Source organism: Colias eurytheme, chromosome 1, assembly GCF_061535395.1.
Source record: "Colias eurytheme isolate Ceu_HAF_F1 chromosome 1, ilColEury1 Martin Lab GWU primary, whole genome shotgun sequence".
NCBI classification, from domain to species: Eukaryota; Metazoa; Arthropoda; class Insecta; order Lepidoptera; family Pieridae; genus Colias; species Colias eurytheme.
Window position 1 is genome coordinate 14692031 of NC_142980.1, and position 24120 is coordinate 14716150.

Here is a 24120-nt window from a genome sequence, read left to right on the forward strand (position 1 = left end):
AAGATTTTATTGCTTAGTTGGACTTACCCGTTTTGATACTTTAAATTAAAAATGTTATAAATAGGTAACTATAACATTGTTTGTTGATTAAAATATAATTTTATCAAAACTTATTATCGGAGTTTCCAATTCGGCTATTTGTCAAGTCCAAGGTGTACAAGTCAATTTTATAATGTGTTAATACTAACGAAAATAAACATGATTTTATTTTATTATTGTTTTATTTTATAAAAAATTATAAACAATCGTTAATTAATATAGTAAATAAGTTTTGATCTGCATTATCATTACATCCATATTTTCACATGTCATAATGATATACATATTTTCAAATATAGGTATGTGTAAATACATAATAATATTATGTATTACCTTTAAAAAAGTAATATGTATATTATACATGTAATAAGTACCTACATAATATTACGTGGATATCTCATTATTAAATACAGTATTATCCACTTGTTTAATGTGACTAATGATATTGAGGACAAAATAAAAAATACGCAGTATCAAAATCGTTCAGTCCATTTTCCCTAGGGTTGCACACTCAAAATTTTGATTTTCCTAATTGCCATCAGATTCTGGTTTACCTATAAACAATTATTTTATTATTTGTGAAATAATAGACAAAAAGTAAGAAGGACTTCGAAAATCTTTAGAAAATAGATTTTAAATTTTAATAAAATCAGTAATCACAGGGTATATATTTTTATATACTTACTAATAGTTTATTTTTCTGATTCAAATAATATGTACATACCTCTCGTAGATAGATGTAGTGAATAGTGATTTAGTCGTGTCCCACGTCTTTTCAGCAGACAGCCAAGACAAAACCATATTTTTCCACACGTGTTCCACACCTTTATGTTATGCTGGCATATAAGCTCTGACGAAGTATTCGTAACATATACATTGTTGGTAACCAATTGGTAACACCATGCTGCTGGCTCTTAGTTCTCTGGCCTTCTTGGATCTGGCATATTTCTATTCACCAGGCATCTTACCATAGTATAGAGAGAATAAGTAAGCCGACTCCCGGCGTTTAGGAGCGCACTGTACCTCGCGAGGCGCAGGGTTGTCACTTGTCACGTTGATATTTTTTTTTTTTTGAATAATTGTCTAATCAAACACCGACCGCACATATTAATGGCGCGGCCTCACGAGAACGGTCATATAAGCAGGATCTGAGCAGCGTTGTGTGCGTCAAGCTTGCGCACGCGGGGAGTAGCCTTAACGCTAGGCGTACCTACAAACGTACAAGATAACTCTTGTTCTCTTTATATAATCTTACGGTGAATGGTAAATCTTACTCTTAAGTAAATAAATATTTCTTTTTGCAAGGTTTTTATTTTTTATTTAAATATAGGACTTCTACCTTATTACGCACTTCAAAGGTCAACGCAACTCAACTCATCAACAGAACATGCAGCTGTCGGTCACCAAACTTGTCTATACACTTATCTTAACCATTGTAAAAATTTCAGTCGGGAGAAATGATTGACGAAATTTGCGCCTGGCTAACCATAAGGATGGAGGATGAAGGATGTGGGTTAAATAAAACAACATTTTGAATAATGTGTTTATTCATGAATACATTACACATCAATAAATGGATTAATTGTAATTGTTACATCTACGATATCCTTATATTTTAATCCTAAATATACTTCATCTAGTTGAGTCCCAAAGGACACCTGCCCCCCTAGACAAGTGGCTTTCTATTAGCGTAAAGTTCAATAGAATAGATTATGAATGTATGAGATTGACGTAATCAATCGTCGTCGTCGTCGTAATCAAATGTCAATCTCATACATTCATAATCTATTCTATTGAACTTTACGCTAATAGAAAGCCACTTGTCTAGGGGGGCTGATCAAATTACAAAGATAAAATTACAATGAAAAAACTGTATTTTTGATTCTCTAACGTTACAGCATCGGTTTTTACATCAGAAGTTTGTTGAATTTGAATAATAGAAAACCTTGATTTACCACGGGCGAAGCCGGGGCGGACCGCTAGTAAAGAAATAAATTGAAAAATAAGATAAAATGTATTTAACTTTAAAATTTTAAAAAATACTAATAACATAGACAACATGAAATCTTAAAAATCAAATAAAAAATGCTCAGTTTTTCAAATGCATAAAAATATATTAATCAACAAAATCAACTGAAAACTTTGATTGCGCGTCTCTATTATATTAAGATATGGTACGGGAGCCACGTGTATTTTCGGTTTCATTTCAGATTCAGTAAGTGATGATGCGTTACATCTTTTAAGGTACCAGCTGACGAACTTTCCACCGAGATACAGCCAGCTGACATTTTTAGTAGCATATAAACGATTACCAGGTAAATTTTCAGTTGAGAGGAAATAACTGAATATTTTTTCATGTTCAAGCAGCCAGCGCTGACGTGCAATCCACCATGTTACGGTCAGCTGACTTTGTTTTTCTTTCAAGATACTACAAAAAATATAATATGACAAATTTTCAAATGAGAGCAAGTGACTTAAAAACATTTTTTTTTCTGCATGATTTGGAGGCTGACAGTCGCGAGTGTTCATAGTATAAGTCCCTGATGCATACGTAGCTTCACTCGGGAAGAAATTAGTCATGAAAATTTGTTATGGGCTCCCGGGCCAATAGCATGTCCTCATTATCAAAATAGGAAATCAACTTTCTTCTGTAATGCACAAACTTATAAGAGCAATAAGCACGTTTTTACCGCGTGTTCAAATCGCCTGGTGTCCCTGGGACTTAACGGATTACTAGAGGGATACACAGAATTACACATACAGATACTACTGTTTTGTACTTAACATACGATAAGATATAATAATGTGAGATCTTAATCCTCCTCGTAATCCTCATCATCGGAGATGTATTTGCGCGGCTTGCGTTTCCTGGACGACCCTTTGCTCTTCCCCTTTCCCAGTTTGATCTTCATCTTCATGGAGCGATTTGATTCGCCGTCTGAGTCTTCTTCCTCTGTAGAAAAAGATACTTTAAATATATTATAATATCACACAAATTAAAATAATATAAGTAGGTAAACTATTCAAGGAACTTGCGGATACGGTTTCCAATAATTAAAAAATAATATAAATTGGGACTAGTGATTGTATTATGTATAGAAATAATAAAAAAATGTTTTTAATCTACCCTCATATCATTTTTTTAAGTGAAACTTCTAGGCGTGTTGAGAGTTTTTACTGTCAAGGTCGCATCATGGCGAGCATTTGGTGTCTTTGAATCTTGCTGAAGAAGTTTCACTTTTGTTTTATTATATTTGATTATCAGAACTAAACCATGCCATAAGCATGCCATTATTTTTACGAGCTTTGTTTTTTTTTCTGTATTGACTACAGAAAAAAAAACATAAAAAAGACGTGTGGCACTCGGGGATTTGCTCGGTAAAGCTATTGCATGCTATGAATTCAAGCCACACCTCCGTGCCCGTCGGAGTGGGGAGCGTGAAGTTTTTTCGTTACGGAATTTCTGGATTCGGTCCCCGCGCTCAAAGCCCGCGATAGAAGCTATGTAATAGCTTAAAATATAAAAAAAGACGGGTTGCACTCTGGGAGTGCCGGCAGAAGTGAAAACTTAATTATTAACGTTCAGCATGTTTGATATTTTGGAATGGTATCCGTCTTACGCATGGAATATAAGGGCTAAAAAAAAACATCCGTCTTACGCTTTTTCGATCAGGCCACGTGTCCTGACGCGAGTTTAAGACTCTAAAGCCACTAAAGAAGTTTTCACTTCAAAAATCACCTTTATCCTGCTCCTCCGACTCTTCAGACTGCTGTCCGCTCTCATACCGCTGCCGTATCTCGACGAACGCGTTGCGCAGGCGCACCGAGTCCTCGTATATGAGCGACGTGTCCTCGTTGTAGATTTGTGCGTTCGCGCATAGCGTGAAGAAATCGCGCTCTAGGTCGGCTATGTCTTCGTACTGGAATACAAAGTGTAATAATGTAGCTGAATGAAAATTAGTGTAGGTACATATATGAATATTTGGTTTTTAATTTCGATTTTCGTTGGGTATAAATCGGAAAAACTTTTTTTTGTTTTTTTTTTTACTACAAAATTTAGCGCGTTATTTCTATGAATAAAAAATATTTGTACATTCTGACTACTTTCAGGGAAATCTTATAATAGAATGGACACTGATTGGTAATCCTACTAACACAATTTATAGTAGATAAAATTCAATCAAGAATATACAACAATATACAATTCAAGAATATGATACAGTAAAATATATTATTTCTGTACTTTGAACTAGTTTTTCTTTAATATTGTATAAATTGGTCCTTCGAGGAAAATAATAAGTAATTTTAGTGAATTACCTTTCCATCCTCAATTCTGTTCATAATTTTCTTGATGTCGAGCGGTTTCTTAATGAGCTCGTAGTAGTCCGGTAGCTCACGGCGCGATGGTAGCTTCATAAATGGCTCAGATAGCACACGGCCATTTCTATGAACACGATATTTATTTTATATTGTTACTACGAAAAAGGTACAAAAGAATAAATTTATAACTTGAATGACAGATGTACCAAAAGAGGATGTAACTGTACCTATTTATTTAAACTAAAAGCTACCCATTGAAGTAAGTTGTATTACTGTGCGTTATAATTATTATGATAAAAAATCTATACTAATATTATAAAGCTGAAGAGTTTGTTTGTTTGTTTGAACGCGCTAATCTCGAGAGCTACTGGTCCGATTTGAAAAATTATTTCAGTGTTAGATAGCCCATTTATCGAGAAAGGCTATATAATATCATCACGCTAAGACCAACAGGAGCGCAGGCACACGAGTGAGCCCGCGCAGCACAGCTAGTTAACAATAAATTTCCAACTTACTCATCCGCATAATCGATGACTTTCTTCATGATGCCCTTCAAGAGTTTCTTCAGCGGACTCATCTCCGCTTTAGTTTTCTTCTTGGAGGAGCTTGGCATATCCTCATCGTCCGAATCTTCTTGGCGACTACAACATTGATATTTTAATTAGATAGATGTATAAAATAAAACAGTCTAAATCACAACGTTATAAACACGATTAAAATATGATATAACAGAAATCACAACTCTGTATTCATTTTCTCAAGAACAAAAGAACTTACTCGATCTACCAAAGAATAATAGGTTCAACCTATCCCTAACAACTATGTGTAATCAACTAGTAGTACTAGTACTCGAGCATCTATTTCATATTGAGCAAAAGTTTCATTCAAAATACGATAAGACGTTTTTGTGTGTTTTCTGACATTTTTAAGCCTACAACATTTGTAGATTAAAATAAATAATGTATACTATCATCTACGCACCGCTTCTTGCGAGACTTCTTCTTCTTGTCCAGCACTTCATCATCGTCATCATCGTCATCATCATCTTCGTCATCGTCGAACTCATCATCGATGGCTTTGAGCCACTCCTTCTCTGTGAGAGAGTCTGTGTAGTCCACTTCTTTGCGTTGACGGGAACCACGGCCGAGCATTTCATCTTCGTCGGGGTAGTTCCAGCCTTGGCCCTAATAAAGTTAAAAAAAGACGGGTTGCACTCAAAACTTGATTATCAACGTTGAGCATGTTTGATATTTTGGAATGGTATCCGTCTTACGCTTTTTCGATCAGGTCACGTGTCCTGACGCGAGTTTAAGATTTTATACCCATTACAGAAAAAGTGCTCAACGCCGCTAAAGAAGTTTTCACTTCAATAATCCTCTATACTGAATTGTAAATTCTGTCCAACACAATATAATTTTTCTAATCGTAACAGTTCTAATTTTGAAGTTCGAGGTAAGAATAACGATGAATTTTGATTGTTTGGCAGTACACGCTAATCTCGAGAATTACTAATTCAAATTGAAAAATTATTTTTGTGTTGGATTGTCCAGGCCAGCTGCGGAAGGCAATATTCTAATAATAACATTAATCCAGAATCTGGTAAGTTTTTCCTAGAAAATTTTTTGATCTATAAAAAAAGTAATTTTATAATTTTTTGGGTGCCCTTTTCAATTTTCACTTTCGGCCTTTTGACTCCCTTAAGAGCTTATGGATATTCCTCATATTGTCGTATCTCGCCTACCACGTCCAGTCAAGAAATCCTGAAGAATTAACCTACTCAATCTATACTAATATTATAAAGAGGAATGTTTGTACATAATTATGTAATTATTTATGTAAGTATGTATGTATGGTTTTCACGCATAAACTACTGGACCGATTTCAAAAATTCTTTAACCATTAGAAAGCTCCATCTTCACAGAGCAACATAGGCTAGGTTTTATCCAGGAAATCCCACGGGAACGGGAACTATGCGGGTTTTTCTTTGAAAACGCGGGCGAAGCTGCAGGCGGAAATCTAGTATGCTATAAAGCACTAACCTTGCTGCAAACCACCTCATCTTCGTCCTTCACCAGCCAGTCCGGCAGTTCCGACTCTTCGATGAGCCGCGGTTGTGTCTCCGTGTTCTTGCGCTCGATGTCCATCTGCTTGAACAGCTCCAACTCGTCCTCGGAGCGAGCTATCATCTCGTTGATCAGGTCGTCGTCGGGAAGGGCGTTCTCTTCCTGTGAGGAAACAAATATTGAATGAATGAATGAATTAATGAAAAATTCTTTATTGTACACCAAATATGATACATTTTATAAGCTTAACAATAAATTAATCAATGTACAGTAGGCGGCCTTATCGCTGGCAGCGATCTCTACCAGGCAACCCAAAAAAGACGAGGAAAATAATTAAATTAATCATGGTATATTACCTAGTTTTTTTTTTTTTGTAAAAATCATAGAAAATATACTGAAGGTTGAGAATGAAAATTTTGAATAGTATACTTAAGTAAGGAGTCATGCGTCAATTAACAATTATTTATTTCGGAAACGCGCATTACAATACATAAAAAAAAAGAAATGTAATAATTACAGTTATTTTTCAATGAAACAAACCTCATCATCATCGCCATCCTGGTGGAGAATACTCTGCAGGAATTGTTGACGCTCAGAGCCCGTGGACTTCTGATCGAACATACCAGCTTGGATGACTTTCTCGTCCATGTTTAATTTGTATCTGAAAATAAAAATTAAAGATAAAACTGCTTATTTATTCGGTATTTAATTGAAATATGTAAAGCATTATTGTATAAAACCTGTAAAAAGCATTTGTCAAAAACCAAAGTTTCCTGGCTATTTACCTGGCTGCAGCCAAAATCCTTTCCTCAACAGAGTTGACCGTCATCAAACGCAACACCCTGACTTCATTGCGCTGACCGATACGATGAGCACGATCTTGGGCTTGCAGATCCTTAAATAAGATAAAAATGTTAAAATACCTATAGTATAATATGTATTCCGTCAATAGAAGAAAGATGAACTCAATCGATAAAGTTGATTAATCAAATTTCGTATAAATGTGAAGATATACTGCTAGGTAATACAGAAAAGATGAGTATCACCTAAAAATATTATGAAGTAAAGCGTATTTTTGAAATCACCTATTCTAGAAGAAGTATAATTGAAAATAAAAATTAAATAAATTACATATATAAATGTATACCTGATGAGGATTCCAATCAGAGTCAAAGATGATGACAGTGTCCGCGCTCTGCAAGTTAAGCCCGAGGCCTCCAGCACGAGTTGACAGCAAGAAGATGAAATATTCGGAGCCCACATCGTTGAACTTCTTTAGTAGTTCACCACGATCCTCTGCTTTTGTCATACCGTCCAATCTGAGATAAAATTATACAATAATCAACTAGACTAACAATCACACCCAAAAAAATGTCGAAAGCAAAAATCTACCTCTGCGTGCTTACACAATTTTTCGAATATTTATTAAACGGATTTTCAAACACACCACACAAACATAATTTATGCATTTTTCTGGCGATATAAAATTCAATATTCCTTGAATCAAATAACGAAATTATTTAAAGAATATCTTTCAAAATACATTTTGAATATACCCTCCATTCCTGACACTTACACATATTCATACAAAATACTGTGAAATCACCTCAAATACTGGAAGGCCCTCCACGACAGGTAGTCCTCAATTATGGTCATACACTGCGTCATCTGACAGAACACGAGCACCCTGTGCCCGGATCGCTTCAGCTTGGGCAAGATGCGGTCCAACAGCTCGAACTTGCCGGACGCTCGGTATAGATCCGGCCTAAAGATTAATACACATTTGAGTATAAAAATGATGATCAAAATTAGGAAACAATATTTCCAATTTAATGTCATCATTAATTTCTTCAGTAAAAAATTAAGTAAAGTGTCCAAAACATATTCATACTCATTTTTATAATAAGAGCATATCATATACCATCCCAACATAAATTAGCCTTTCTAACCAATTTTCCTAACTTTATCTAACAAATTTTAGCAGATTAAACATTTACGGTTAAAGTAATACATGGTCAAAGGAAATTCCCATGGAATTGATACTTCACCACGCTGAAAAGCTAACTGATGACACCTTCCTACTAACCTATCCTAACTATCCCCAAACCCAAAAACCATGCTAAGAAAAATTTGCCTCAATAACATAGTTAAATAAAAAATTAACCATTTACAACACATACTCTTCTGTTGTAATCCTGTTTGTGTGTGCAATAAAGAATTTTTCATTCATTCATTCATTCAACACATACCCAGACACAACATTGCCCCCGGAGCCCACGTGGTCGCAGAACTTCTCCTCAATGTGCGGGAACATGAACGGGTGGTTGCACAGCTTGCGCAGTTGCACGATCGTGTTCATTAGCGCTTTGGCCCCGCCCTTGCCCTTGTTGCCCTTTTCGGAACCGTCCGTGAGTAAAACTCCCTTGGATTGCATGTGCCTGGTGGGAAAAGACGATTACAGGATTTACCAAAAACATGTGAAAAACGGCTCTAATGAAAAAATGTAAAAAAATAAAATAACAAGTATCACTGTAATAAAAATGTATGTCACAAGTTCTGTATGGATTTCAAAATAAAATAATGATTTTTAAATTGACGAAGGTACAGTAGTACTCTTGATCAACACGAGTATTACAAATAATAAGTATTTTACAAATTCAAAATTTAGATATCTAGTCATTAACTCAACACGAAAGAAATTAATTTGAAAACCGATTTCCAGTTATAAATCAAAAAATGAATTCGTCTGCCTGAAAACCCACCACACATAAAATTCTAATGTGAGATATATCTGTACACTCACTTATAAAGCACGCGTTGCAGCCCGCTCATATCACACTTGATGATGTACTCCACCTTATCAGGCAGTTGGCTTTCCACCTCCTTCTTGAGACGACGTAGGAGGAACGGACGTAGCACTTTGTGCAAACGACGGATAATCAGGATCGTTTCCTCTTCGTTCAGTTCCACCTGGACATTGAGAATATTTATTATGTTCTTTATTGCATACACGGAACAACAAATAGCGAAGAAAAACAGGACATTACAAGATGCAGACGGCTTTTCACTTGTGAAATTTCAAATTATTTAAAGAAAATATTAAGTCTTATTATGGAATACATAGTTCACAAAACTATTACACATTGTGACTACTTTTGTATGAGTCAAATATTTGAAAATACTGTAAAAATTGAAATTATTCTCATTGAATTCATTACAACAACAAGAAATAATACGTTTAAACAATGTAAGCTCTAAGTATAACATAATTTCGCATTAAAATTTCGTACATATAACGTGCACAAAACACTTAATACTACACTAAATATACATTCGCTTTGCAGCACAATTAGTTTACCTTCTCTCCAGTAGTAGCGAAGGGTGCATTGAACCACTGCTCAAAGGTCGAGCAGCTCTTGAATATCGATGGTAACAGGAAGTTAAGCAGTGCCCATAGTTCAGGCAGTTTGTTCTGCAGAGGTGTTCCCGTTAGTAGCAATCGGTGTGGAGCCACATAGTGCGTGTTTAGCACTTGGGTGAGTTTGCAGTGGTGGTTCTTCATACGGTGACCTTCGTCGATTATCATGTACTTCCAGTGTAGCTGTTGGTATTAATATCGTACAATTATTGAAGTAATAATTAGTAAGTAGACTCACAATCGCCTACTAAAAGACAGTTAAAACTATCCAAGCGTCGTTGCACAGGTAGAATTAAAACATTCATTCAAATTACAACTTAATTTAGTGTTATGTTCAAAGTCTATTGTATTCGCTCATTAGAAAACTCTGCCCAATAATGGCATAGGCAGAGTTTTTGTACAGACAATTTTCTTATAACGGACACGCTTAAAAGCTGTCTTGTCCAATAACAATTTTGTTGTTAACTGTACGACAATTTTGACCGCTTCTTACGTACAAAAAAATTTTGAAGAACTTTGAAAAACTTTGTTATATAAATACAATGACAAATCGATTTAAAAACGCGTTAATTTCCCTTACCTTAGCAAGCACAGCCTTATCCTTGATCACGTACTCGTACGTAGTGAGTAGCACGTTGAACTTGGCTGAACGCATCTGCGTTTGCACGAGCCGACGGGATTGTGGGGAACCCTTGTAGGATACTACTTGCACTGTTGGTGCCCATTTCTCGAACTCCAAAACCCAGTTGGATAGAGTACTAGTAACGAAATTGAGAATTTTAAGAAGTGGTGTTTTTATTATGAGGCAGGTGAGGTTTAGTGTTTATTATATTTATTTATTTATTTCATAACAAGTAATTAACAGGTTTTACCCCAAAGCATTACACGTTTTACATGTTTTACACAAATTATGCGGTAGTGGTAAAAAATATTAAATTTTGATAGTGTACTAATGACGAAATAGGTTCAGAATAGCGTATATTATGAGGTAGTTGTCAAAGATTATTAAATTATGTGAAGTGTAAATTTCTTTTGACATACACAAGTGTTTACGTAGGTAATAAGTTTTTACATTTTTTATGCGTAATAATTTATTTAATAAATATTACTCGATAAAATTTTAAGCTGTTAATTGTTATTTATAATATGAGCACCGGGGGACTTTGAAATGGATAAAAATTTAATGCATAAAAACTCAATCTATGCTTAAATCTAAATGAAAGTAATTATTTATCGCAAATAAATTTAAATTTTACTAAAAAATGAAAGTTCTTTAATAATACAAGATCTGCCTACCTCAGAGGTACGATGATAAGGAAAGGTCCATTAACCTTCTTCTTTTCCATGAGATAAGTGACCAAAGCGATTGTTTGGATTGTTTTCCCGAGACCCATCTCGTCGGCCAGAATGCCGTTCAAGTTGTTATTGAACAGAGAGACCAACCATTCCAGACCCTATAACAATACAAATAAGAGTTATTTTTAAATAAAATTAATTTATTCATGACAAAATAACACAAAGTAGCTATAGTAATACACATTACACATTGTTACAAACCTTAATTTGGTACTCTTTAAGTTTTCCATTCACCAAAATGCTGGCTTGTTCTGTAACGGATTCGTGGACCGTGTGAGCAATGCTGAAACAAATAAAAGAATTTATAGCAGCGATTCAACTAAGGAAGACTGAATTGATTCCTCATCGTTTTTGGGAACAGCAAGTTTTAACTCTTGTAGAAAATAGACGTGTAGTTAAACGGGCCAATATAATGAACTAATAAAAGTTCATATACCATTTGACGATAACACAATAAATAAGAAGAAATAAAATAATTTAGAATTTGTCATTCAGTCACTACAGCTTCTATTTGAAAAATTATTCACAATACATCACGTACAAGCTAAGTGTAACCGGGGGGCATAACTAGTTACGTATAGTACGTCTGTTCTTCCCTGCAGCTTCAAATTAAAAAAAAATTTTACTATAGGATAGATCATTTAAGGAGTAAGACCTATAGGCTAACATCACGTCACGTGAGTGAAACCGGAGGGCACAACTAGTTACTTATAATATGTCTGTTCTTCCCTGCAGCTTCAAATTTAAAAAATATTTTACTATAGGATAGATCATTTAAGGAGTAAGACCTTATAGGCTAATATCACGTCACGTGAGTGAAACCGGAGGGCACAACTAGTTACCTATAATATGTCTGTTCTGCCCTGCAGCTTCAAATTTAAAACATATTTTACTATAGGATAGATCATTTAAGGAGTAAGACCTATAGGCTAACATCACGTCACGTGAGTGAAACCGGAGGGCATAACTAGTTACCTGTAGTACGTCTGTTCTTCCGTCTTGTACTCATCATCTTCCACCTTGGCCTTCTTGATCATGTCCCGCGCTTTCTCCTCTTCGGTTTTTTCCCTGTCGCTCTTATCATCGCGGTGCCTGTCTCGTCGGCTCCTGTGTTCTGTGTTAAAATAATAATTTATAAATATTGCAACGTTTATTCAAAAATTTATATAAACTAATGAAATGTAAGCTTTTAAAATAACGTTTATTTCCCATAATATACTCGGTGATTTTTCAATGAAAAAATAAAAGATCATTATAAAATGCAAGATAATATTTTCCTTGATTGAGACGGTACTTATTTGCATTTTTAAAAAACCTACAATATATAAAATTGTGAGTTTGCATCATTTGAGGTCAGTCCATTTCCTAGTTATAAAATTGCGAGTAACTTAATTAATTTATCTTTAAAACAATGTATTATTACAATAAAATCCACATATTTACCATCATCCTGGCTGTCATCACCCGAATCATCAGAATCGGAAAGCACCTCCCACCCAGGGTGTGCGTCCATCCAGTCCTTGAGCTGCGATAGTAATGGCGCGTCTTCTCCTCTCAATACCTGGGGTTGAACAACAATATAGTATAGAGTACATAATTGCAATTTATTCATATTAAAAGAGATGCTTTAGGATTCAAGAAGTTTTATACGCATTACTTAAATTGAATAATAAAAAAAAATTAACGATAATAAAACAATTTTCATATAATTCATAACACATCTATAATAATAAATCTAATAAGACATGCATACAAAAGGGCTATGTCAAAGCCCAAACAGTGTCATAGTTTCTCTGTAAAATGTTAAGTGTACCAGAATATTGTAGGCTAGTGTAAGTGTAATCGAAACCAAGATCAAGCTTCAAGATCGAAATTTTAATATTAAGGCAAGTTTAATATTTAACAAAAGAATAACAAACCTCGCCAGTCTTAGGATCCATAACGCCGACCCGCGAGTCCGACGTTTGCGAGCTGTCGTCCATTGCGTCGATTTCGGCGCCCTCCAGCGCTTTGCGCTTACGCGATTTCTATTCAAAACAAATTAATCAAATTTCATTTATATTTTACAACATACATTTTAAGCTACTCTAATTATTATTTTACTAAATTGACAAGATTTTAAACGAGATACTAAAGAGTTGATGACTCCATTCTATAGAAACTGCCTTCTGAATTGTAAAGAGTAAATATTAATAATTAAAAAATAAAACAATTCAAAAGTACTTCTAGAAGAAGTCTAATTGAAATAAAACACAAACATCACAGATATTCTTATTTTTGATGCGTTTTGTATTTCGATACAAAACATTGGCATCAAAAATAAGAATTATCTACGAAAACGGACAAACAAAACAAGAACATGCACAGAAACGCCAAAATGATCCAGTTTAGATTTTTAGACATGAACCTGGCACTTTTTTTTAACGTGATAACGTTTTTAAAATCGTTTTAGTCGGGTGACATGTTCAGAAACTTGTGTCACACCAAAACCTCACGAGCGCGATCGCAGGTATAACGAGAGAGAGACGGACCGATCTCCCGTCTCATCTCGAGCGCTGCCACCAATAAGACGTTATCACGTAAACATCTCGATCGTAAACTTACTTTACAAACAACCATTTTTTTCAGTTCGAATTAACGCAATCTCACCCTCTTCCTCCGCTCCTCCTCTTGCTGCTTCTGCCTCTGGTCCTGCTTGTGCTGTTTGACCATCTCCGTGAGGCTGGCGATGTACTCATCTGTTTGAGAGAGAAGGAACGCGAGACGCTTATCTTTCTTCTGATCGATAAGCTTGCGGTAGCCTTCTTCGTCTTCCGCCATGAGACTGCGAAATTTAGACATGGTTACTTTAGGTTCGATTCCCGGTGGAGACGAAGAAAAAAAAATGTCTTGGTCTGGTAGGACACAGAAGGCTGATCACCTACTTGTCCGTAAAGAAAATCGATCAGTGAAACAGATGTATAATGCATCTGCCCCTTACACCACTTGTGGACATGGGACTTCACTTACTTTAGGGTAGATGTGGAAACAAGTAACAATACTTTCTTTTCAATAAATAATAATTATTTTAACAGAAATGTGTGATACATTTAATTCAAATACTATTTTCCGAATCGTTGGTAAAGCAAGACTATGTAAATATGAAAATGCAAGAGTTCTAAGAAGTCAAGTTCAATGTATGATGTTATTTGATAATAATCTTTGCAGTTAAATTTGCATTGCTAAATAAAATGTTTGAGTTTACCTATACTAATGTTATAACTGAGAAAGTGTTTATATGGTTTTTTTGTCTTTCCTTTACGTCACATCGGAGAGATTTTATGTGATTTTGATGACTAAACAAATTAACATAGTTAGAGAGAGATAAAGACGTTTACGAAACATTTCATTCCCACTGGAATTTTCTTTAACTACTCGGATAAATCCCTTTCAGTACCGAGTAAACTAGCTATATGAATGAATGAATAAATGAATATGTTTATTGCCACAACAAGTTTGATACATAAATTTTAAATCTACTAACCTAAAGAACACAATAAAAATTAAAAAAAAAGAAAAAAAATTGTGGCAAAAGGTCCAGACTCAGCTCTCAGTCTGTGAATAGATTCACTTGTAATATTTAGACCATCGTCTCATCTGAATGCAAGCCACAGACCAGCGTGGCAATTGGCTTCCCACGAAGCTGCTGACCCCAAAACTATGCTGTTCGAAAGGGTGCAACAGTTAAATTTTTATAAGCTACTAGCTTTTCACCCGCAGCTTCGCCCGCGCAGTCAAAGAAAAACCCGCATAGTTCCCGTTCCCGTGGGATTTCCGGGATAAAATCTATCCTATGTCCTTTCTCGGGTATCAAAATATCTATATACCAAATTTCATGCAAATTGGTTCAGTAGTTAAGGGTGATTGAGTAACAGACAGGCAGAGTTACTTTCGCATTTATAATATTAGTATGGATATATAACTTTTTATGTTACGTTTTGGGGTAAAACCTGTTAATTACTTGTTATGAATTAAATAAATAAATAAATAAGACACATACCGTCGCATACGCTCCTTTTCGATACGCTCTTGCTCCTTCTTTTGTTCGCGCTCCGCATTCGCGTGGTGGTTGAGTATCCCCTTGTTGACTCGCGATAGTTTCGCCACGTTGTTGCGGTGGTACTCCTTGAAGTCCTTCACTGTTTTTGCAAATTTATAATTAAATGATTCATAAATGTCAACCATACGTGTTCAATGCATTGTAAGATAAAAAGCTGTTCTTAGTATAGACTGCGCTGCGTGTTCACGAGCAATGATTTTGTGATTCTTGGTCCATCAAAATATCTGTACTAATATAATTACCATCATATTTTACTCAGTACCATTTTTTGGAACAAAAACTAAGCCGATTTCATATTGTTAGAACTAGAATTTCAAATACAATAATAATCCCACAAAATGGGTTTTGATTTAAAACACAAAAAATAATCGAATTAGGAAGCTCTTTTTTAATTCGATTAACAATTTCAACGTCATACTTCACACAAATTCATACAAACCATGTTGAAGCACAGTCTGCAAGAACTCCTGGTGTTTCTGGCGCCGCTTCCTCTCGGCCTCCAACTTCTGTTGCTTCTCCAACTTCTCGGTAGCCCGAGCCTCGCGCAGGCCCTGGCGCTTCGTGCGTTTGTACGCTTTTATGTTCACAGCTGTCTCTAAAGTTGTGTCGCGACGCACTTGGGCCAATATCTTGGGAAAATATTATATTGGTTACTAAAATGTAACAAAATACTAAAATAAATTCATACCAACAATGCATCTTTTGATTAAATTGAATTTTAATTTTTTCATAGCTTCAAAGCTGATATAAATTTCAGCTTGATACCTCGACGCGTTCATGAGAAAAATGGTCTTGACAGACAGACAAACAGAATGATAGATGGACGAGAGAGTTATTCTATAAGGGTTTTTACACGCTTTATATTAGCTTCACCTGTATGTTTGTAACCGACTTCTTTGGGCGCGATTTTGACCCACTTTAAACGGCCAGATTTCGTTCAAACTTTGTAGATTTATTGAGGACCGATGACAATACACTAATTTGATAAAATTTTCTATTTTTTAGTTCGGTTTTCTATAAAAAGCGTGTTTTTTAGTTTTTTTTAACTATTATTATTATTTTTCCTTTTTGTGGTAAAACCTACAAAGGTGATAGACATGATTAAATTAATTTAGCACATTTAATACATACCTCAGCGCGTAATTGTTTTTGGAAATTTAGTACGCGAAGAGCTCTCAATTCAATTTGAGCTTGGAGACGTAGATCTTCCGGAATGTTAGCTGGCAAGTTTGATAGCAGTTCTATACGATGTGCGATGCGCGCTGCGATCCTGGTTTAAAAAAATATATTACATTAAAATATACCCAACCAAACGCAAGTTGTTAAAGGGAATCAAACACAAACCTATTCTCTCGTTCATTGAGAATTTGGATCGGGTCTATCCCCGGCGGCTTCGGTATGCAGGTGACGCGGGTCTGCTTGTTGCCACGCACTGCCAGCGCACCACCCACCATCGGCTGAGAGGGACCAACATTCTTTAGTTCAACAGTTTATTGTACCACAAAAAAGCATAAATATAAACCAAAGGCGTTATCGTGTTTGTTTGAAATCATAACGCACATTGAATAAAATTTATGATACTTATTGTCTTTTCTGATTTGAGGTTATCATTAACGAAACATGTTGCTGATGAAACATACTGGATTGAGAAGGGGCGGTGTGGGCTGCGTTGGTGGCGCCATTTGGCCAGTCATGGGTAGCGGGGTGGGGGGTGCTCCGCCCGCACCGCGCGTTGTCTCCGTGGCAGCAGGCTTGCCGCTCGGTCCTGCGCCCGCGCTGGGCCCGGCACCGGAGCCTTGGGACCCGTTCGCACTCCCACCGTACGGCGACGGGGGCTGAGCTGGTGGAGTTGGGCACGACTCCGGAGGCGAATCACCCGTGCGTTTGCCGGTCGCCATCATAGCTAACTGTTGCGTTATAGGTTGGTAGCGCGCTAGGTTACGATATGCAGCGATCTGAGCCCTATGAACGAGATTTATATTACACAAATAAAATTTATCATGATTTTGGTACTTATTGTTTTGTTAAAAATATATTTTTCAACTTACTTCAATTGATTCAATTGAGCGTTCGAAAAGTGAGGGCTGTTTCGTGCGCGTATTGCTAACAATTGGGAATACCGAGGATCCTCTTGCATTCCCTTCTCTTCCATAGAATCGATTGCGCGTTGTAAAGCGTTTAGGTTATCTGGGCCCGAGGCTGGTAAAGACCCTTGCATAGGAGACGATGATGGGGCCCCATTTGCTGATGGCGTCGGTGGTGGAGCCGGCCCATGGGGTGGTGTCTGTGAGGTCGGTGGTTGCTGCGGGGCGCCAGACGGTGGTGCGCCGCTGGAGGTGCCCGGTGGTGTAGAGGACACTCCGGGAGATGGAGCTGAGTGCCCATAGCCCCCTGACGTCATATTATGATGCGGATGCATTGGCGGCATGCCTTGGGCATGCGACCCATGAGGTGGAGGTCCCAGGGGCAATGGTATTCCAGATGGAGCGGGTGGTCCGTTTCCTTGCGGCGGTGGGCCACCTCCCATGCCCATTGGAGCCTGAAACATGAGTAATCATACACAATACTGAATAAATATAACTTATAAGGTGATAATATTGTGTGCATTTAAATCCTTAAACTTGTTTTATAAAGCTGAATTATATTACAAAGTATACAATCTCAATAAACTAGGCAATAATATCCTTAAACAGGTCCAATATAACAAATATTAAAAATCAAGACTAAACTGAGTTAATTATAATATAAGAATATCTTATAAATTTTCATATATTGTGTAGATATTACATTTTTAAACTAAATATTAATATCGATAGCCATTTTACTCATCTCAAATTTCTCTTAAAATATCAAAAAGTATACACTAACTAAGTAGAAATATTGTTACTACAAATTAACATTCGGGTCATGACCATCCTGACACACAGATTGATTGAAAATGAAATTTAAATGTATAGCAATATATGCCTGGTTAGTTTTTAACGCAAGAATTATTATTTGTTCTAATTATACACTTTACGAAATAACAGCATTCAATAATCGGGAAAGGAAATTTTTATATACTATATACACTAAGGAGAATAACATAATCTTTATGAATGGAATCTCCAATGAGGCGGCTATTCCAATTGACGTGGCTGTAGAAGGCAAACATGATAATTCATTTGAGATGAAGCTTCAGGCCTTTGATATTAAATTTGTTTATTTTCCACAGCAATATTTGTAAGTGAATTAGATAATTATTATATAAAACGATTAGATAGAATTATTAATCTAAAAAATAAACAAGTTTGAACAATTTTAAGGTACTTAAAATCAGAAATTGAACAAGAACAAGGTTTTAATAGTAGTCAGATATCCAGAGCATTCTTAAGTTGGAAAAATATTTTGAATTGGGTGGATGCACAAGACAAGAAAAGCAATATCTTCCAAAAAATTGTAATTGCGAAAACATATGAACGAAGGGATATTTTTATCATAAAATTAAAAATGTCAAGCAAGAATAATAAGCCTATCGTATTTATAGTAGGTGGTGAAGATGGAAAAGACTGGATGTCATCTGCTATTGTATTAAATTTTGCAAATAAATTGCTTCAATCATTAGACAACACATTACTAAAAGAATATGATTTCTACCTGTTGCCTGTCTTAAACCCAGATGGTTTTGAATACAGTAAAACTACAGTAAGTTTTTAAGTTAATCTATTGATCTGCTCTACATAGAGATTTATAGGAAATAATATGAAAATAATGATTTACCATTTTCAGAACAGGTTTTGGTCTAAAAATAGAAGAATAATTTTCCCACCTGTAAAATGTTTAAACAATACTGCTGCTATTGGGGTTAATATTGCCAGAAATTGGTTTTTCAAAAAGGTTTTAAAAAGTAGGATAAATTCGTAATTTATTGTAGGCTTAGGTAATATTATATATTCTTGCTAAAAAATTATTTTGATTCAAGCATTAAATGAAGAATGCAGGGGGGTTTATATTGGATTCGAACCGCTATCAGAAGAAGAAACACAAACTCTCTCTTACATCTTGAATGGCATGGCTGTAAATATGATTGCTTTTCTAAATGTCAAAGGATTTGGAAGATTCATCACTATTCCATATGCACACAGTGAAACGTCTAATAATCATGACATAGTTGTGAGTGACATAGATTCTTTAAAGTGTATAATGCTACACTACAAATATACAAACAACAACAATAACAATACTATCTTTTAGATTGACATATTGTCCTCTGCATGCACAACTGTGAAGACCAAATTTAATTTTACATATTATGTGGATACAACCAATAGATTTATTTGTAAGCTTCTATTTTATTAAACATATTAAATATATTATATAAAATATTCACTATGACATATAAATTACATCTTTTTCAGATAATTTATCAGGAAATATGGCAGATTGGGTTAAAAAGAAATTAAATGTCCCCATCGTTTTTACTTTGTACATGGAATATGAAAGTGATTTACTCCCGAAACCAGAACACATTCGTCCTCTATCTAAACATTTTTATACAATAATTAATGAAACACTTACTATTTCAAGAGATATTTATGGCCCACTATTTAACAAACAGTGGCAGATAATATATAACCTACACAAAATCACATTATTATGTGTATTGCTTTTAAATATTCAACTAATATAATAAACGCAAACGTTTGTTTGTATGTATGGATGTTTGTTACTATTTCACGCAAAAATAGGTTAAAGGATAAGTATAAAATTTGGTAAACCGATATATTATAGTCTGGGATAATAATATGAGTAACTATTTTATGTAGAGCAGTCATCATAAGACCATAAATTTAATTGATTAGATGTTAATCCATAAATATGTTTTTAAAGGGTGTGGTATAATGAACGGATACTATGGTAAGTCCAGGAAGAATGTCATCCGAAGACCACATTAAGAATAAACATGCTAGTCTTGTGAATATTTCAAAATGGTATCATTCAATGTATTCTCAGCATATTTTAGGCAGTAGAACCCTGTTGACAATGGCATGGATGTTTGTTCTTTCAGTTGCAAGTTTTTATATATTTATGGAAAAATGTTTTATTTTATTATTAGTGCTGGTCAATTATTGCACTGTGTGTAAGAATAATACAATGGAAATAAAAATACATCATACTTTAATATTTGAAAGTATAACAAGAGGTAAGTCAATATATTTTGTTCAATTTATAAGAACAAAAATTCATCAGATCAAAATCTTAAGAATCTTTGTGTCTGTACAGTTTATCTACTCATGTGCTGCGAAGGTGTATAAAAAAGTGCATATATATTTCTTAATTTTTGAAAAAGTAGAATTTTGAGAAAACCACAGAGCTTTTCTGAAGACAAAATACATTTTTCTCAAGTGCCACTACATCATCTATCCGCAATTATCTTAATATCCATTTAGTATGCCACACCCTAAATATTATATTATTGATTGATGTGTATTTTTTTAAGTTAAGATAATAATATGATTTATTACAATTTTATTCAATAAATAAATAAAAATTAATACTAATATAGTTTACACACTATAGAAACTCACTTGGTTGGGCGGCATGTGACCCATTTGATGGGGAATGTATCCATGAGCAGGCACTTGACCAGGTATGTTTGGATGTCCATTAGGACTAGGATGTGTTCCACTAGCTCCAATAGGATGGCCAGAAGGGCCAGACATATGGGAAGGCATTTGATGGTTACCCTGCGGCATATTGGGATGTTGAGAAACTCCTAGCGGACCATTCATGTTTGAATTGATTGCATGCGGTGGACCGGGGGACTGCAAATGATTCGCCATTGGAGCCTGTCCAGATCCACTTGGATGAGACGGCGTTGGCCCATTTACATGTTGCTGACTGTATGGACTGTGTGGTGATTGTGGTGGCACTGGGCTCTGAGGAGGCGGGCCCATAGGACTCGGGGCTTGAGGCGGTGGCATCGGACTATTTTGAGGAGATGGGCTATCCATCTTTCAAACGTCACGAACACCAAAATCTCAAAGGAAAAATCCGAACACGTTCTTATAAAAAACCTTCATCCACTTTTATGATATATAATCACAAACTTGAAATGATTGAATGATAGAAGATGTTACAATTGAGTTCAATAATCAATACACTAAATAATTTGTTTATATTATAGATATGTCGAGAGATGTCGAGTGTCACTCCAAGAACCGCATTTGCCATAGAGAAATATTATTTTTATTACAACCCATAGACTATACACAATTCAACTAAGGGGTGACAGACGTACGAGTAACGCGAACTTGTAGCTCGACGACCTAAAAGATCTCGAAACTTACCCACCCTTTGGTGCGTTTGAAACCTAATCAGTCTCCTAAAGATACAGTTTTGAAAATAATTTATATCTTCCAGAAAACAGTGACATATACTTTGAAGTTTTTGTGGATGAAAGATAGTCTATTGTTTTATATTTTGCTAGGTTCGCACGCAGTTATGACATTTGAATAAACTACAAATACCAAAAAAAAATTAGATATATCGATTGTATCTCGTACCGCAACCGAAGATAGTTCAATATGTGTAGTAAGTAGTGATGGGAATGTCAGTTGTCGATTGAAATAGTTTTATTAATTATGCAAAGTGTTTTTCATTAAAACATGGTAAGCAAATTGATTGCTTGCATTGCACGCATATGGTAACAATTCGTTTTCCAAACATTTTCAAAAATTTTTATTATACTGGACGATGCAGCAGTATAATCCGGCTTTGATTTTTTGTTCTTCTCCGTAGATACTGCTTTCCGAATCGGTGGTAAATGTTAAAAATATGGAATGTCGTTTCAAAAGTGCTTGTAGAAGAAGTCTAATTGAATAAATAAATGTTTCGAGTTTGAGTTTGTTAGAAATCTCACCAAAATAAATAGATTTTTTACACTTTTTTCTTTTAAAAGAACTCATTGTTTATAAAAAATAATCAACACCTAGATACGCGAGTATTATTTCCAAAACGAGCGAGCTCCCACATCGATGCTAGGACAACACTAGACCGAATCAAGCAGCGCCCGCGCCGCCTACCCTCCCTCTCTTGCGTCTACGAGGCCTACGTTTCCACGAGTACCGACATATCTCCTAACGCAAGGAATGAATATAATTACAGTACTGTGCGTTAGGGACCTAATCCATCTCTAATTTATTTTTTAATGTTATTGAACTCAGCTTTAAGTAGGAAGCAAATATGTATATTTGTCCTACTCATACTTAAAGAACTTTACAAGTTAGATCATCCCGCAAGGAGTGAAAAAACACGATTATATTCAACGCACAAAACAAAAGTCCTGCAAGGTATCTGATAGATCTCGTAATGCAGCGAACGTGTTAAAAACCGTCGAGTAAGTTCGTTGACGATCCAACATGTTTGAAATTTTACTCGTAGCCCGCCTTCGCTCGCACGTCTGTCACCGCCGCGAGCCGCGAGCCTAGCCTGTCTAGCTATAATAGGTGTTACTAAGTGCAAAAGTTCAATTAATTTCGTCTTCTTCTTTTAGTTTTATGAAAATAATTTAATATAATTAATATGAATGAATATAATATAATTGAATATTGGCGAAGGTATCTTTGAATCACGCCAAGGAAGTTTCACTCCTGACGCGTGGGCTCGGCGCACATGCTCTTTTTTTGTAAAGTACCCTCAAAATATAATAGTAAAAACGAAAATATATCCTTCAATTTTTGAACATTTATTTTGTTAGAATGCTATTTACATAAAAATAAGTGCTGGTTATTAAATTAAAAATGTCTATATTTAATTCCTGAATAACATAAAATTCCCTCTGTTGATGACATAGAGACATTCGATATCGGTGACACGCGAGAAGCTACTGACCAAGCTCTTGCGTGTGTCACCGACGTCGCGTCGAGCCGAGTAAGTACGCGAACTTTAAAACCGCGGTTTTAAAGTTCCTACGTCTATCAGCCCTTTAAGCAATTCAAAATAAAACCGGCCAAGTGCGAGTCGGGCTCGCGCACAAAGGGTTCCGTAGCAGCAAATATAATAAATTACAGTTAAATCAACCTATCTCAAAAACTATAAGAGATACTTTGATCAAACCAAAAATCGTTGAAAGAGTTAATTAGCATGCATCACCTCTATTTTTTTTAGAATTTTATACCCCGTAGTTATAAAAATAGAGGGGGGGGGACATACTTTTTACGACTTTGAGAGCTGATATCTCAAAAACCGTTCACTTTAAGAAAAATGTTTTTTAGAAAACTTTATATCATTTTAAAAGACCTTTCCATTGATACCCCACACGGGTATGTACATCGAAAAAAAAAATTTCATCCCTCAGTTACATGTATGGGGGGCCCCACCCCCAATTCTTTTTTTTACTATTTAGTGTCATATTTTTGTAGCGGTTCATACAACACATATTCCCATCAAATTTCATCACTGTAGTACTTATAGTTTCCGAGTAAATCGGCTGTGACAGACGGACAGACGGACAGACGGACAGACGGACATGACGAAACTATAAGGGTTCCGTTTTTGCCATTTTGGCTACGGAACCCTAAAAACCACCATTCACTGTTCACAAGATCCATTCAGGACTCAGGTTTAAAAATGTGTTTAAAAAACATTGGTATTTTATTTAAACTGGATGGAAAATGTATAAAGAGCATTTTTAATCAAAGAGAAGGAGAAAGACTGTTGTAGCATGGTTGTAGCTAGCGCGCATCCCGTCAATTTGTATGGGGAGTTGCGTCGCTACGCACTTTCATACTAGCCCATGGGTGGGAGAGACAAAATAGTTGCGGAGACAAAAAAGTTGCGGAGAC

At 35.5% G+C, this 24120-nt stretch overlaps 2 protein-coding genes across 2 annotated transcripts; one reads left to right on the forward strand and one right to left on the reverse strand.

Annotated features, from left to right (window-relative positions):
* Positions 1-1574: 1574 nt before the first annotated feature.
* LOC149911384 (brahma chromatin-remodeling complex ATPase subunit-like) lies at positions 1575-21500 on the reverse strand. The gene is made up of 27 exons (XM_090105850.1): positions 20863-21500; positions 17344-17834; positions 16936-17257; positions 16640-16752; positions 16427-16565; positions 15735-15924; positions 15236-15374; positions 13846-14020; positions 13116-13223; positions 12640-12757; positions 12172-12310; positions 11398-11479; positions 11137-11294; positions 10421-10598; positions 9781-10023; positions 9226-9392; positions 8672-8860; positions 8029-8187; positions 7570-7741; positions 7208-7317; positions 6963-7083; positions 6399-6584; positions 5341-5543; positions 4875-5000; positions 4357-4483; positions 3779-3959; positions 1575-2992 (listed from the first exon to the last, which is right to left on the reverse strand). Exons 1-27 carry the CDS (start codon positions 21286-21288, stop codon positions 2853-2855), a joined length of 4902 nt encoding a protein of 1633 aa, XP_089961976.1. The 5' UTR covers positions 21289-21500; the 3' UTR covers positions 1575-2852.
* On the forward strand, positions 18234-20195 carry LOC149911385 (zinc carboxypeptidase-like). Its single transcript, XM_090106633.1, has 7 exons — positions 18234-18517; positions 18601-18979; positions 19064-19181; positions 19257-19447; positions 19529-19613; positions 19693-19891; positions 20165-20195. The coding sequence occupies exons 1-7, from the start codon at positions 18234-18236 to the stop codon at positions 20193-20195; spliced, it is 1287 nt and encodes a 428-aa protein (XP_089962759.1).
* Positions 21501-24120: the final 2620 nt, after the last annotated feature.

Excerpts from the sequence above, each read along its gene's own strand:
- LOC149911385 (XM_090106633.1), top strand. The coding sequence starts at position 18,234 with ATGAAATTTAAATGTATAGCAATATATGCCTGGTTAGTTTTTAACGCA. Across the intron at positions 18,518-18,600 it reads TATTTTCCACAGCAATATTT|GTACTTAAAATCAGAAATTG; the intron begins GTAAGTGAATTA and ends AACAATTTTAAG. Across the intron at positions 19,182-19,256 it reads TTTCAAAAAGGTTTTAAAAA|CATTAAATGAAGAATGCAGG; the intron begins GTAGGATAAATT and ends TTTTGATTCAAG.
- LOC149911384 (XM_090105850.1), bottom strand. The coding sequence starts at position 21,288 with ATGGATAGCCCATCTCCTCAAAATAGTCCGATGCCACCGCCTCAAGCC. Across the intron at positions 11,295-11,397 it reads TTAAAGAGTACCAAATTAAG|GGTCTGGAATGGTTGGTCTC; the intron begins GTTTGTAACAAT and ends GTATTGTTATAG. Across the intron at positions 7,318-7,569 it reads CTGATTGGAATCCTCATCAG|GATCTGCAAGCCCAAGATCG; the intron begins GTATACATTTAT and ends ATCTTATTTAAG.